This window comes from Mobula hypostoma, chromosome 3 (assembly GCF_963921235.1).
Source record: "Mobula hypostoma chromosome 3, sMobHyp1.1, whole genome shotgun sequence".
Lineage (NCBI taxonomy): Eukaryota > Metazoa > Chordata > Chondrichthyes > Myliobatiformes > Myliobatidae > Mobula > Mobula hypostoma.
In genome coordinates, this window is record NC_086099.1 from 156,846,088 (window position 1) to 156,860,389 (window position 14,302).

Below are 14,302 nucleotides of genomic sequence, written 5' to 3' on the forward strand. Positions count from 1 at the left end.
GCAACCAGAACAAGATCAGTACATGGAATGAGCTGCCAGAGGAAGTGATCGAGTGATTAATAACTTAAAATGCACTTCGACATGTAGACGAAAAGGAAAGATTTAGAGGGATACAGAACAAGCACGAGCAAGTTGGACTTGCTTCAGTAGAAATCTTGGCCAGCACAGACAAGTTGGGGAGGAGGGCCTGTTACCATATTGCATGACTCAATAACTCTAAGTTGCTCAATGCCAAAATACCAAAACCTTTTTAGCATCTAATAAGCACATGTTGGGACTGTAATATAACACTCTTCACTCAACTAGATATATGGGTCTCCAACAACTCTAAATCCTAACACCATCTGGAACTAAGCAGCTCAACTGACTGAGGCATTATCCACAATGCTAAGTATTAATTACCATGAGTTGAGTACCATAGCTGTAGTGTACACCATCTGTGATATATACTACAGTTGATCGCCATGGATATTGCTCAAAACAACTCTTCCTTTTTGGATAAAGCAGCACCTGAAAATGCCATCACCCGCAGATTCCTTTGCAAGACACATGTAATTCCAACTTGGAAATATATGGATTTGAGATCTGAATCCACTTGAGATGGACAATAAGTGCTGGCCGTGCTAGTGACGCCACTTTAGGCAAATTAGTAAAAAAAAATCTCTACCTGATACACTATTTGTTTTAACATTTCCGTATCCTGGTGGGCCCAATGTTTATTAACACCTTGTTTTTATTTCACGGTGTTGATTAGGAGTAATAGATACCATTATTACGCACAGCTGCTGTATGTTTGAAAAGTATGCTATCTTAGGATGTACAGATGTATACACTTGTATTTGAGAGAATCAAAAGCCTATGTTTCCATTTTTATAGGAGAACAGCTTCTAATCTAACCAGAATCTAGACAGTATATTATTATTTATTCTATTTTTACTCTGAATACTTTTATGTGTCATTTTTTTGTGTAGAGTATGACACACATTATAACACGGTAGAAGGAACCTCTGGTTCTGGTGGGAGACCAGGATTTCAAGGTAAGGTTGTAATTAATTAGTAGGTCAGTTTTTGATGAATAGAATTCTTTTACTATTGCAGTTTCATATTTGTCTCTCATTCTGTACTTCACACCTACATGGTTGAATGATCAAAACTGCTGATGTTATTTTATTTTCTTCCAATGGGATATTCCAGCCTTATCTGGATACTAATAAATTAGTAACGTTTCCTGAGTTTGATCTGGTACCAGTAAAGTAATTCTTTGGCGATAGTACTAATGGTCTATGAGAGCAGTTATCACTCACCCATTCCTGAGAATTTCAAAACATAAATCATAGCCTTAAGTAATTTTCTCTATGGTATATTGTATACCATATTATTCTGCTTGGAATGACATCTTCTTGAGAGGGTTTTGCATGTTGCAGGTGTTAGACCCAGAGGAGCAATCTTTTTGTTTCCTAGGAGGTTATCAGTTACAAGCAATACTGTGGCATTAAGTATTTGCAATGTGCAATTATAAGCACAAGGAAAACCCTTGCTAAACAGTCTTTCACCTGAGCACTTACTTTTGATTTTTTTCTAAATTTCTGAGTCACAGGAGGTGGATCCAGTGGAAACAATATCGATTCAGGATCCAATTTTGGATCGGAAAGAGGAGACGGTGATGATGTGCTCCCAGACGTTCAGCCTCCATCTCCATCCAGACCCACTCCCATGATCGAATGGACTAAAATACGCATTAATGACGAGAAGTTTGAAACATTTACAACCACAGGCAAGTGGACTGTTTGAAAACAGAAAAGGAAATTGGGCTAATGTGTTACCCAAAAAGTTGTTATTGGAGTCACTCAGTGTATGTGCTGGTATGTGTCTACAGTCGGCATTGCCACACATCCTGGTGGAAATTCCTCACTCAGGAATTTTACCTGGTTATCCCATTTACATGTTTAAGGTACATAATCAGTACCTAGGAGAACAGAAGATATAGCCCAGCCAAAATGCTTTGTCAGATAATGAAAATGATTTCACAGCACTATACCAAGCTCACCAAGAAGTTTTGGATACATATAGATACATAGGTACATAGAAAATAGGTGCAGGAGTCAGCCATTGGGCCCTTCGAGCCTGCACCGCCATTTATTATGATCATGGCTGATCATCCAACTCAGAACCCCGCCCCAGCCTTCCCTCCATACCCCCGAACCCCGTAGCCACAAGGGCCATATCTAACTCCCTCTTAAACACAGCCAATGAACTGGCCTCAACTGTTTCCTGTGGCAGAGAATTCCACAGATTCACCACTCCCTGTGTGAAGAAGTTTTTCCTAATCTCGGTCCTAAAAGGCTTCCCCTCTATCCTCAAACTGTGGCCCCTCGTTCTGGACTTCCCCAACATCGGGAACAATCTTCCTGCATCTAGCCTGTCCAATCCCTTTAGGATTTTATACGTTTCAATAAGATCTCCCCTCAATCTTCTAAATTCCAACGAGTACAAGTCCAGTTCATCCAGTCTTTCTTCATATGAAAGTCCTGCCATCCCAGGAATCAATCTGGTGAACCTTCTTTGTACTCCCTCTATGGCAAGGATGTCTTTCCTCAGATTAGGGGACCAAAACTGCACACAATACTCCAGGTGTGGTCTCACCAAGGCCTTGTACAACTGCAGTAGTACCTCCCTGCTCCTGTACTCGAATCCTCTCACTATAAATGCCAGCATACCATTCGCCTTTTTCACCGCCTGCTGTACCTGCATGCCCACTTTCAATGACTGGTGTATAATGACACCCAGGTCTCGTTGCACTTCCCCTTTTCCTAATCGGCCACCATTCAGATAATAATCTGTTTTCCTATTTTTGCCACCAAAGTGGATAACTTCACATTTATCCACATTAAATTGCATCTGCCATGAATTTGCCCACTCACCCAACCTATCCAAGTCACTCTGCATCCTCTTAGCATCCTCCTCACAGCTAACACTGCCACCCAGCTTCGTGTCATCCGCAAACTTGGAGATGCTGCATTTAATTCCGTCATCCAAGTCATTAATATATATTGTAAACAACTGGGGTCCCAGCACTGAGCCTTGCGGTACCCCACTAGTCACCGCCTGCCATTCTGAAAAGGTCCCGTTTATTCCCACTCTTTGCTTCCTGTCTGCTAACCAATTCTCCACCCACACCAATACCTTACCCCCAATACCGTGTGCTTTAAGTTTGCACACTAATCTCCTGTGTGGGACCTTGTCAAAAGCCTTTTGAAAATCCAAATATACCACATCCACTGGTTCTCCCCTATCCACTCTACTAGTTACATCCTCAAAAAATTCTATGAGATTCATCAGACATGATTTTCCTTTAACAAATCCATGCTGACTTTGTCCGATGATTTCACCGCTTTCCAAATGTGCTGTTATCACATCCTTGATAACTGACTCCAGCAGTTTCCCCACCACCGACGTTAGGCTAACCAGTCTATATTTCCCTGGTTTCTCTCTCCCTCCTTTTTTAAAAAGTGGGGTTACATTAGCCACCCTCCAATCCTCAGGAACTAGTCCAGAATCTAACGAGTTTTGAAAAATTATCACTAATGCATCCACTATTTCTTGGGCTACTTCCTTAAGCACTCTAGGATGCAGACCATCTGGCCCTGGGGATTTATCTGCCCTCAATCCCTTCAATTTACCTAACACCACTTCCCTACTAACATGTATTTCGCTCAGTTCCTCCATCTCACTGGACCCTCCGTCCCCTACTATTTCTGGAAGATTATTTCTGTCCTCCTTAGTGAAGACAGCCTAGCTTTCAATCTTTACACAGACTCCTATGTGTGGAGTGTTTCTCTTACATACACCACTGCATTCTGCATTCCATACCCCGATGAGGCAGTTGACACAGAGTCATTCAATACAGGGAATTCTTTTCCCATTCTTTACCTAATCCGACGCTTGTATTGGGTCAGGACCTGGTGCTGTCCCTATCAGACCTACTATGAACCAGTATGCATCGCATCAGTTCCAGCATAGTTCCAGCCAATTTATTGGAATTCTGCCAAGGATGTTTTAATGGCTTCAGCAAAGGTTTGATTTTTAGCTTTTCACCTCAGATCACTTGCACATCCAGTTTATATTCATCTGGTTTTGTAACTTCTCAAGTCACACACTGTATATACTTGTCACTGATCCCTGCAACATAATATTCCCATTGGAGTAAAGAGCTTGTGCATTTTAAAAGTTTCAGTCCATTTTGTGCTGCATTGTTTGGAATATTATTGGAATGAAATTCTTATCCAAAGGATAATAAAGTGATTGACAATATCTTCCTCAATACTGGTAGTAATCTTAATCAAAGCCACACAGACGGATTCAAATATGAGGCAGATTTGGAAAAATAAGCAGTTGTTTGGTTGTTATGTGTGTTGATGATTTTAAAAAAGACTTTGGCTCGAGCTGAGTCAGAGTTAAATAAATCCAGCAGTATACCTTGATGTAATTCTTTGAGGTGGTTAAGCAAATAGGAATTGAGATAAAGTTTGAATTGGAGAAAACATTGCAGCCTTGGGCCAATGTGATGTGAATAGCAAAGGGACATAACAGAGACCTTTGTCATTCCTCTGGGGAATATGTTGTGTACCATCGTGCCAATGGAACGAAAATTAGGCACATCAACAATAGAATACATCTTATAGAAGGTTTTCATTATTTAAGATACTTAAAGAATTATTGAATTATAGAATTAGTAGAATGCTTGCAATGAGAAAAGGGAACTGTGATCTATTCAGCTTTGTCTCCCTTTCCAGTCAATTACATTGTAATGGACATTTGCTTTTTGGTAAGACCATAAGATACAGGAGCAGAATTAGCCATTTGGCCCATCATGTCTGCTCCGCCATTTCATCATGGCTGATCTATTTTCCGTCTCAGCCCCAATCTTCTGGCTTCTCTCCATATCCCTTCATGCCCTGACTAATCAAGAGTCTGTCAACCTTAGCCTTAAATTTACCAAATGACTTTGCTTCCACAGCTGCCTTTGTCAATGAATTCCACAGATTCACCACTCACTGGCTGAAGAAACCTTCCTCATCTCCATTCTAAAAGCACATCCTTCTGTGTCCTCTGGTCTTAGACTCTCCTGCCATAGGAAACATCCTCTTCACATCCATTCTGTCAAGGCCTTTTAACTATCGATAGATTTCAATGAGGTCACAAGGTTAGCTGGAGTGTGGAAATCAAGTTACTGCCACAAGTAATCTCGAAAGTGGAGATCCTTTAAACACCAATTACTTGGTTACTTAAGAATATGAATTATTAAAACAAGAGAATGGGAACAGACATTTTCAAACATACTGGAAATATGGTATCCCAGGATGGAATGAAAGGGATATTTTGGCACCCCCCTCCTAATTGATTTATTAATTAATTTGCCTTTTTCCACAGGTATAAAGTCACAAATATTGACATTTAAACCTTTTGGCCTGCAAAGTAAGAAGGTTTACATGCTAGAAGTTGTTGGTGAGTAAGATTTTTATAAGCACATTAGGTAAAAGCAAGAAATAGTGGAATCTCTGAACATTTTAAATGATATTTTTCTGTTAACAAAAGATATGTGGATTGAGTTTGTTGCTATCTGTTTTCTCATCTCTGTACATCAACCAGTCAGAGGCCAGAATGAGAAAGGAAAGGCACAACTTTTCCTTTTTACCAACGACAATCCTCAGGGTTTGACATGTGAAATACGACCCAGTAAAGGATCAGAGATTCAGACACATTACAGCATGTTCTGTACATCAGGAAGGAAGGTGGGTTGTCATATTATAAGCATAATATTCACTGTTTCTGAAAGCATTCCCTTGGTAAATGAGCTGGGTGTATTAAAAATTAGATTATTATTCCTCAAGTCTCAAAGAAATGCTCCACCTTATATTCACTTTTAGATTAGTCGAAGAGATTTATGAATTTTTGAGCAATTTAAGCAATCCCTGATATGATTAATACAGAGATTCTTTATCCCAAGGATAAAGAACTAAAAGTATATTTAATTATTTTCATAGCAAAATGACGTTAATTTAATTGATCTTGATTTTTCAACCATTCTTTTAATGGGTTGTGGTTCGAAATACTTATCAATCAACAGTTTGTTATATGTGATGAGGTATTCATAATGCTTAATACATGTATATTAACAATTTCCATTCAAAATGCTGTAGTTTATTAGTGTTTGCTTCTGACAGTTACTTTTTCTATTTGCTCCCTATTTCAATCTCTTCAACATAATTTCAGTTTAGATCCAATACTTAATAATCAGAAATTTCAAACACTGTTAATGTTTTAAAATCAAAGCCATAAAATTAGCAGCTTACAAAACGTTGTTAACAGTGATCAAATTGGAAACTTGATTCCAACTCACGCATCCTGTGTGCAGACTTCTACATAATTCATATCTAAACAAACTATATTTGTCAGGCACTTTAGGTGCACTTTTAAAAGTTACTTTATGAACTCTAATGATCTGGAAAAATGACACTGTGGTGTTTAACTAGATGTTTCCTTTTCTTGTTCAAGGATCTGCATTATGAGTATAGCTATAGTATCGGCAATTCAACTGAAACTCTCCTGTATGAAGGAAGAGATCATGAATATTACTTTCAGTTACCTGCTGGAGAACCAACAGATGGATACAAGCGTGAGTGCCATTTGAAACAACGGCCTGCATTTATGCTGAATACTTCGCACAGATAATGTGTTTAGAAGCATTAGCAAGCAGAAAATGGGTACTAGGTCTAATAGGAAGGCGACTGGAACCATGATTAAATGGAAGGATTTTAAAGTGCTTCTGACAATGTGTAGAATGAGGGTTTTACCAAGAGTAGGGGCAAAAAAGCAATGAAATTTTAAAGAAAGATTTGGATTGATGCTTGTTAATGAAATCAGGAATGGAAATATTGTGGAAAGCTGAATCAAGGTTGTAGTGGTTCCTTCTTTGGTTGGGGTTTCTATTAATAACAGCAATTTTGAACTCATTATATTGATTAATGTGACCTATCTAAGATGGGTGAGTGGCAGTTTTAGTCTTGGGAGATTTAGTGCAGGGGAATGAGGCTTTGAACAAGTTAAAGCTAGTGAGGAGTGGAGTCCAGAAGCTAACGAAATAGGCTGTAAGGTAAGGAGAAATCTACAGCGAAGATTGCATGATATAAATTCATTAGGTAACAAACATATTGCAGATGTTTAGAGTTGGAGCCTGACAATGAAAGAGATTTTGTAATATTGAAGTTCAGCCTTGGGGAAAGGTAGCATACAGTGCTGAACATATGGAGCAGCAGCTACAGACAGAGTTTGAGGCAGACCAAATTGATTAGTGACGTTATTTTATGAGCTTTCCCTTTTGAAGAAAAAAATCTGAGCAAACACAAGAGTAAAGTGGAAATACAAGTGAGATTGAAGAAGCAGGAAACCTGGACCTACACACAAAATGTCAGAGATCTGCAGGTCAGGTCGCATCTAGGGAGTGAAATGGATAGCTGATGTTTTCAGCTGCGACTCTTCTTCAGGACTGGAAAGTGAGCGAGGAGATAGTCAGTCTAAAAGAGGGGATAGAACAAGACCAAGTGGGTGATTGGTGAAACCAAGAGATGGGAGAAGGTGGGCAGGAATGGGAATTCCAGCAATTCGCTTGCTGATTCAGATTCTAGCATCTGCAGTCCCTTGTGTCTCCTGACACAAATTTAGGTCTTTGGTCCACTGAGGCATAGATCTGAGATCAAGAGAAGAATGTGAGACCACCAAAGTAGCATTGCTTAAGTTCCCATGCTACCATCTCCATAAGTCCATAAGAATATAAGAGATAGGAGCAGAAGTAGGCCATTCAACCCATCAAGTCTACTTCGCATTCGATTGTTGCTGATTTTATATTCTCTCTCAACCCCATTTTCACATCTTCTCCCTGTAACCTTTGACATCTTTACTAATAAAGAACGTATCAACCTCTGCTTTAAATATACTCAATAACTTGGTCTACACAGTCATCCACAGCAATGACTTACACAGTCACCACCCTCTGGCTAAAGAAATTCCTTCTCACCTCTGTTCTAAATGGACATCGTTCTGTTCTGAGGCTGTTTGCTCTGGTCCTGGACTCTTCCTCTATTGGAAACATCCTCTCCATCTCCACTCGATCTAGACTTTCAATATTTCAGTAGATTTCAATAAGTTTACCTCTTATTCTTCTAAACTCCAGTGAGTGCAGGCTCGTAGCCATTAAAACTTTTCATTAACCTTTTCATTCCCAGGATCACTTTTGTAAGCATCAATTGCAAGCACACCCTTTCTTAAATATGGATCCTCAACTTCTCACAATAGTCTTTGTGTGATCTAACCAATGCCATATAAAGCATCAAAAAGAACATCCTTGTGTTTATATTCTAGTCCGCTTGAAGTGGGTGCTAACATTGCATTTGCCTTCCTTACTACCAACTGAATGGTAGTCTTCAGGGAATCCAGCACTAAAACTCCCAAGTCCACTTGCACCTCTGAATTTGCTCCCTGTTTAGAAAATCATCTGTGATCATCTAGATCATTAACATATAACATGAAAAGTAACCTCCAGTATCTCAGAACCTCATACTTTATAATAGATTGTCAGAAGCTTTCCACTGTCTCGTGAAATGGTCTTATTGCCATTCACACTGTCTTCTCCATTCAAGGCTGTATGTGACAAACAGTGCAAAAGAATCTGTAGCTCTGCATAAAAAAGTCTAATATCTGGGAGCAGGAGTAGCTTGCAAGGCTATTGTGTAGAGCAAGATATAGAGTTCGAAAAGACCAGATCAGCCATGTTGTTTATCTCATTATGAGCCCAACTCCACTTTCTTGTTTTTGATTCATTTGTAGTTCAGTAATAAACAGTACTGGTCATGAATATATGCAATAATTCAGCCTCCAGACCTTCAAGGATAGAAACATAGAAAATAGGTGCAGGAGTAGGCCATTCAGCCCTTCGAGCCTGCACCGCCATTCAGTATGATCATGGCTGATCATCCAACTCAGAACCCTGTACCAGCCTTCTCTCCATACCCCCTGATCCCTTTAGCCACAAGGGCCATATCTAACTCCCTCTTAAATATAGCCAATGAACTGGCCTCAATTGTTCCTGTGTCAAATTTTCAGAGAACTTCAAAGATTAACAACCCCCAATAGAAAAAACCAACCTCCTCATCTTTTTAAAAGGCTGAACCATCATCCTGATGCCGTACTCCTCGTTGCAAAGTTTCACATCTTTACTGTGTTTACCCTGTCGAAACCCCTCATAATTCTACAGGCCCAATCTATACAATCTGTCCTCAGAAGACAATCCTTTCATCCAGGATCAATCTAGTGAACTTGATCTGCACAACTTTCAAGGCTAGTATATACATACTTAAATAAGGAGATCAAAACTCTGCACAGTATTGCCTTTGTCCTGAAAAACTCTAGCAAGATTTCCCCACCTTTTGATTCCAATCCTTTTGCAATCTAGGGCAATGTTCTATTTGCTAGATATCTGTGTTCCTTGTGCAAGAATACCCAGATTTATTTGAATATCAGCTTTCTTTAGTCTTATACCACTTCAATAATATTCTGATTTTCTGTTTTTCCAAACAAAGTGGATAACTTCACATTTCTTAATACTCCATCTTTTTTTTGCCCACTTATTTAACCTATCTTTGTGGCCTACTCACAAATTATTATCCCATTTTCTTTATAATGTGACGCAATGCACACAGTTCCTTCATCTATTTAAATTGCAATGTTCGGATCTTGGGTCCAGTTTCCTCTATTTTTCACAGTGCACTTTCATCTTGGCTGTTTAAGAAGTAGATATTTGTGTAGAATGTGATACATAAAAGCAGCTGATCGATCATTAGTTTATATAACCATATAACAATTACAGCACAGAAACAGGCCATCTCAGCCCTTCTAGTCCATGCCGGACTCTTACTCTCACCGAGTCCCACTGACCTGCACTCAGCCCATAACCCTCCATTCCTTTCTTGTCCATATATCTATCCAATTTAACTTTAAATGACAACATCAAACCTGCCTCAACCACTTCTGCTGGATGCTCGTTCCACACAGCTACCACTCTCTGAGTAAAGAAGTTCCCCCTCATGTTACACCTAAACTTTTGCCCTTTAACTCTCAACTCATGTCCTCTTGTTTGAATCTCCTCCACTCTCAATGGAAAAAAGCCTATCCACGTCAACTCTATCTATCCCCCTCATAATTTTAAATACCTCTATCAAGTCCCCCATCAACCTTCAATGCTCCAAAGAATAAAGACCTAACTTGTTCAACCTTTCTCTGTAACTTAGGAGATAAAACCCAGGGAATGTATGTCCTATTTTGATTAGTCCTACCAAAATGTAGCACCTCACATTTTTCAGCATTAAACTCAATCTGCCATCTTTCAGCCCACTCTTCTAAGTGCTCTAAATCTCTCTGCAAGCTTTGAGAACCTACTTCATTATCCACAACTCCACCTATCTTCATATCATCTGCATACTTACTAATCCAATTTACCACCCTATCATCCAGATCATTAATATATATGACAAACAACATTGGACTCAGTACAGATCCCTGAGGCACACCACTAGACACCATCCTCCAATCTGACAGGCAGTAATCCACGACCGCTCTCTGGCATCTCCCATCCAGCCACGGCTGAATCCATTTTACTACTTCGATATTAATGCCTAACGATTGAACCTTCCCAACTAACCTTCTGTGTGGAACCTTGTCAGAGGCCTTACTGAAGTCCATACAGACAACATCCACCGCTTTACCCTCATCAACTTTCCTGGTAACCTCATCAAAAAATTCAATAGGATTCGTCAAACGTGACATTCCACTCACAAATCCACGTTGACGGTTCCTAATCAGACCCTGTCTGTCCAGATAATTATATATACCATCTCTAAGAATACCTTCCATCAACTTACCCATCACTGACGTCAAACTAACAGGCCGATAATTGCTAGGTTTACTCTTAGAACCCTTTTTAAACAATGGAACCACATGAGCAATACGCCAATCCTCCAGCACCATCCCCGTTTCTAATGACATTTGAAATATTTCTGTCAGAGCCCCTGCTATTTCCACACTAACTTCCCTCAAGGTCCTAGGGAGTATCCTGTCCGGACCTGGAGACTTAATCCACTTTTATATTCCTTAAAAGCGCCAGTACTTCCTCTTCTTTAATCGACATACTTTCCATAACTACCCTTCTTGGTTCCTTTACCTTGCACAATTCAATATCCTTCCCCTTAGTGAAAACCGAAAAAAAGAAATTGTTCAAAACCTCCCCCATCTCTTTTGGCTCCGCACATAGCCGTCCACTCTGATTCTCTAAAGGACCAATTTTATCCCTCACTATCCTTTTGCTATTAATAGAACTATTATTTATATAGTTATTTATATACTTATAGTTTATTTATATGCTTCACTAATGTTCTGTGCCATAGTACCTTTTTATGACATTTCTTCACTTTTTATGCTTGTAGTGAAAATCAACACTGTGATCACAGATCTACTTGGATCCAAAACAAAGCCTTGTTCAGTTACTCCAATTGTTTTGCCAACTATTAAAACAAATGAAGAACTGTAAGTAAATGATTCTTTCAGGAGGTTTGAATCATGCGTCTAATTTCTGAAATATATTTGATTTCTCAACCCCTACTTATTGCAAATAAATTGATAGAAGTTTAAGAATCTACAATTTGCTGAAATGTAATTTTGGAATATTGCATATTATGCAAAAACCCCTTTTATCCCAAAATAAATATCATGAAATATCTATCAATTTTTTTTAACTAACTGTGGATTTTATCAAGTATTTTTGTTAATTTCAGAAATTAAATAGGTTTTCCGTTTCACCATGTGAAAAGCTTTCAGTAATTCTGATCCTTTTTTCCTTCTGTTCAGATACATCCAGGGTCTTCAGAATCTGTCAACTCTAATTTTGTTAGGTAATCAAAAGGAAACAAAAAATTACATTCTGCTGTTGAACAGAGTCCTCCATCGACTCCATAAAGAAGGAAGTACCAGGCTGGATTTACAGAAACAAACCAGAAATACATTAATAGCAGCTCTTTGCAGCCTAACTATATCGAATCAGGTATGTTTTACATAAGCCATGTTACCCAGCATGATATTGATCCTTAAGGGTATCTATTATTCTAAGATTTTGTTACTTTCTTGAAATATTTTTCACATGTACTGGTAATTTAGCAACATTGAGCACTGAAAACAATGAACTAAAATAATTGAAATGGTTCAGTTTAACATCAGAGAATGCATACAGTATACTACCTGAAATTCTTACTCTTCACGGAGACATCCATCAAACAAGAACCCCAAAAAATGAATGACAGTAAAATCAGACCCCCAAAGCCCCCTCTCCCTCCCACGAACAAGCAGCAGCAGAAGCAGGGATCCTTGCCCTCTCCCTCACTTGTAAGCAATAGCAAAAACCCCCAACGAGACCTTGATCTGGAGTCCATCAAAAACTACCGTCCATAAACAAGCACCCCAGTATCTCAGAAAGTCTCACTCTCTCTCCATTGAGGGAGAGAGAAGTTTTTCCTGCAACAACAAGAGCAGGAGACAAGCAGCTGCCTATTCCGATGTTACAATCTTCTACATCACATCTTTGAGTAATTATTTTGACTTTAACATTTGAAGTGTTTGAACTTGAATTCTGTAATGGATGTTTGTTGAGTAATTTTTAAATGTGTCTCATGACCCATTATAGAATGTCATTCATACTTCTTGTTTTATCACACTTACCCATCAATAGTTCACTTCAATGGTATGTATTAGGTATTGTTTCCAGAGTCATTTTCCAGTTCAGTGCAGTGTTTTGCTTTTATTTTAGCAGAGACCTAAAAATTAAAAGTTCATTTCTTCTGAAAAATAAACATTGTCAATGTTTAGAGTGTACTGTCAGTATTGTTATTATTAATAAACACTTCTTGGGCTTCCAGGCAGGTACAGGTATAGATTATAACTGGCATTTCACTGACAGACTCTGTCATCATCTTCAAGGATGATGCCTGGGCATACCTCGCATTTTTTGAGGAACAGGGAACATGTCTGTACTTTGCTCTGAGTGTCAGATGTGGGAATCCTGGGAATTTTCCAGTCTCCCAGATGGCCACATCTGTGCCAGGTGCACCGAGATGCAGCTCCTGAGAGACTGTGTTAGGGATCTGGAGCTGTGGCTTGATGACCTACAGCTTATTAGGGAAAGTGAGCAGGAGATAGATAGGAGCTACAGGGAGTTAGTCACCCCAAGGCTGCAAGAGTTAGACAAGTGGGTGACTGTCAGGGAAAGGATGGGAAGAGCTCAGATAGTAGAGAGCACCGCTGTGGCCATCCACCTCAGTAATCATTATCTCATTTTGGATACTGTTGAGGGGAGTGACCTGACAGAGGACAACCATGGTGATCGGGTCTCTGGCACTGAGCCTGGATCCGTGGTGCAAAAGGGAGAGAAAAAGACGAGGAATGCGGTTGTCATAGGGGATTCCATAGTGAGGGGAATAGACGTGATAGTCAGTCAGCCTGATAGAGATACCTGCATGGTGTGTTGCTTCCCAGGCGCCAGGGTATGGAATGTCTTGGATCGGGTGCAGAGTATTCTGAAGGGAGAATTGAATTGAATTGAATTGACTTTATTTCTTACATCCTTCACATACATGAGGAGTAAAAATCTGTACATTATGTCTCCATCTAAATGTACAATATGTAATCACAGTAATTTATAATAATTTATAATAAATAGAACAGTCAATGTAATATAGAGTACACTCAAATCAGCCTGAATTCATCAGTCTGATGGCCTGGTGGAGGAAGTTGTCCTGGAGCCTGTTGGTCCTGGCTTTTATGCTGGAGTACCACTTCCTGGATGGTAGCAGCTGGAATAGACTGTGCTTGGGATGACTTGAGTTCCCAATGACCCTACGGGCCCTTTTTACTTACCTGTCCTTGTAGATGTCCTGAATCATGGGAAGTTCACACTGGGCTGTCCGCACCACTCTCTGCAGAGTCCTGCGAATAAGGGAGGTACAGTTCCCATACCAGCCAGTGATACAGCCAGTCAGGATGCTCTCAATTGTGCCCCTGTAGAAAGTTCTTAGGATTTGGGGGCCCACACCAAACTTCCTCAACCGTCTGAGGTGAAAGAGGTGCTGTTGTGCCTCTTTCACCACGTAGCTGGTGTGTACAGACCACGTGAGGTCTTTGGTGATGTGGATACCGAGGATTTTGA

The 14,302-nt window shown here is 39.7% G+C and overlaps 1 protein-coding gene across 3 annotated transcripts in view; it reads left to right on the forward strand.

Annotated features, from left to right (window-relative positions):
- Positions 1–14,302, forward strand: part of LOC134344346 (polycystin-1-like protein 1) — a 241,095-nt gene that overhangs the window by 121,311 nt on the left and 105,482 nt on the right. For all 3 annotated transcript variants that reach the window (XM_063043975.1, XM_063043977.1, XM_063043976.1), the window contains exons 27-33: positions 972–1,037; positions 1,598–1,774; positions 5,431–5,505; positions 5,650–5,792; positions 6,556–6,676; positions 11,535–11,634; positions 11,956–12,148. In XM_063043975.1, the coding sequence (XP_062900045.1) occupies positions 972–1,037; positions 1,598–1,774; positions 5,431–5,505; positions 5,650–5,792; positions 6,556–6,676; positions 11,535–11,634; positions 11,956–12,148 (875 nt within the window). The remainder of the gene's footprint in view (positions 1–971; positions 1,038–1,597; positions 1,775–5,430; positions 5,506–5,649; positions 5,793–6,555; positions 6,677–11,534; positions 11,635–11,955; positions 12,149–14,302) is intronic.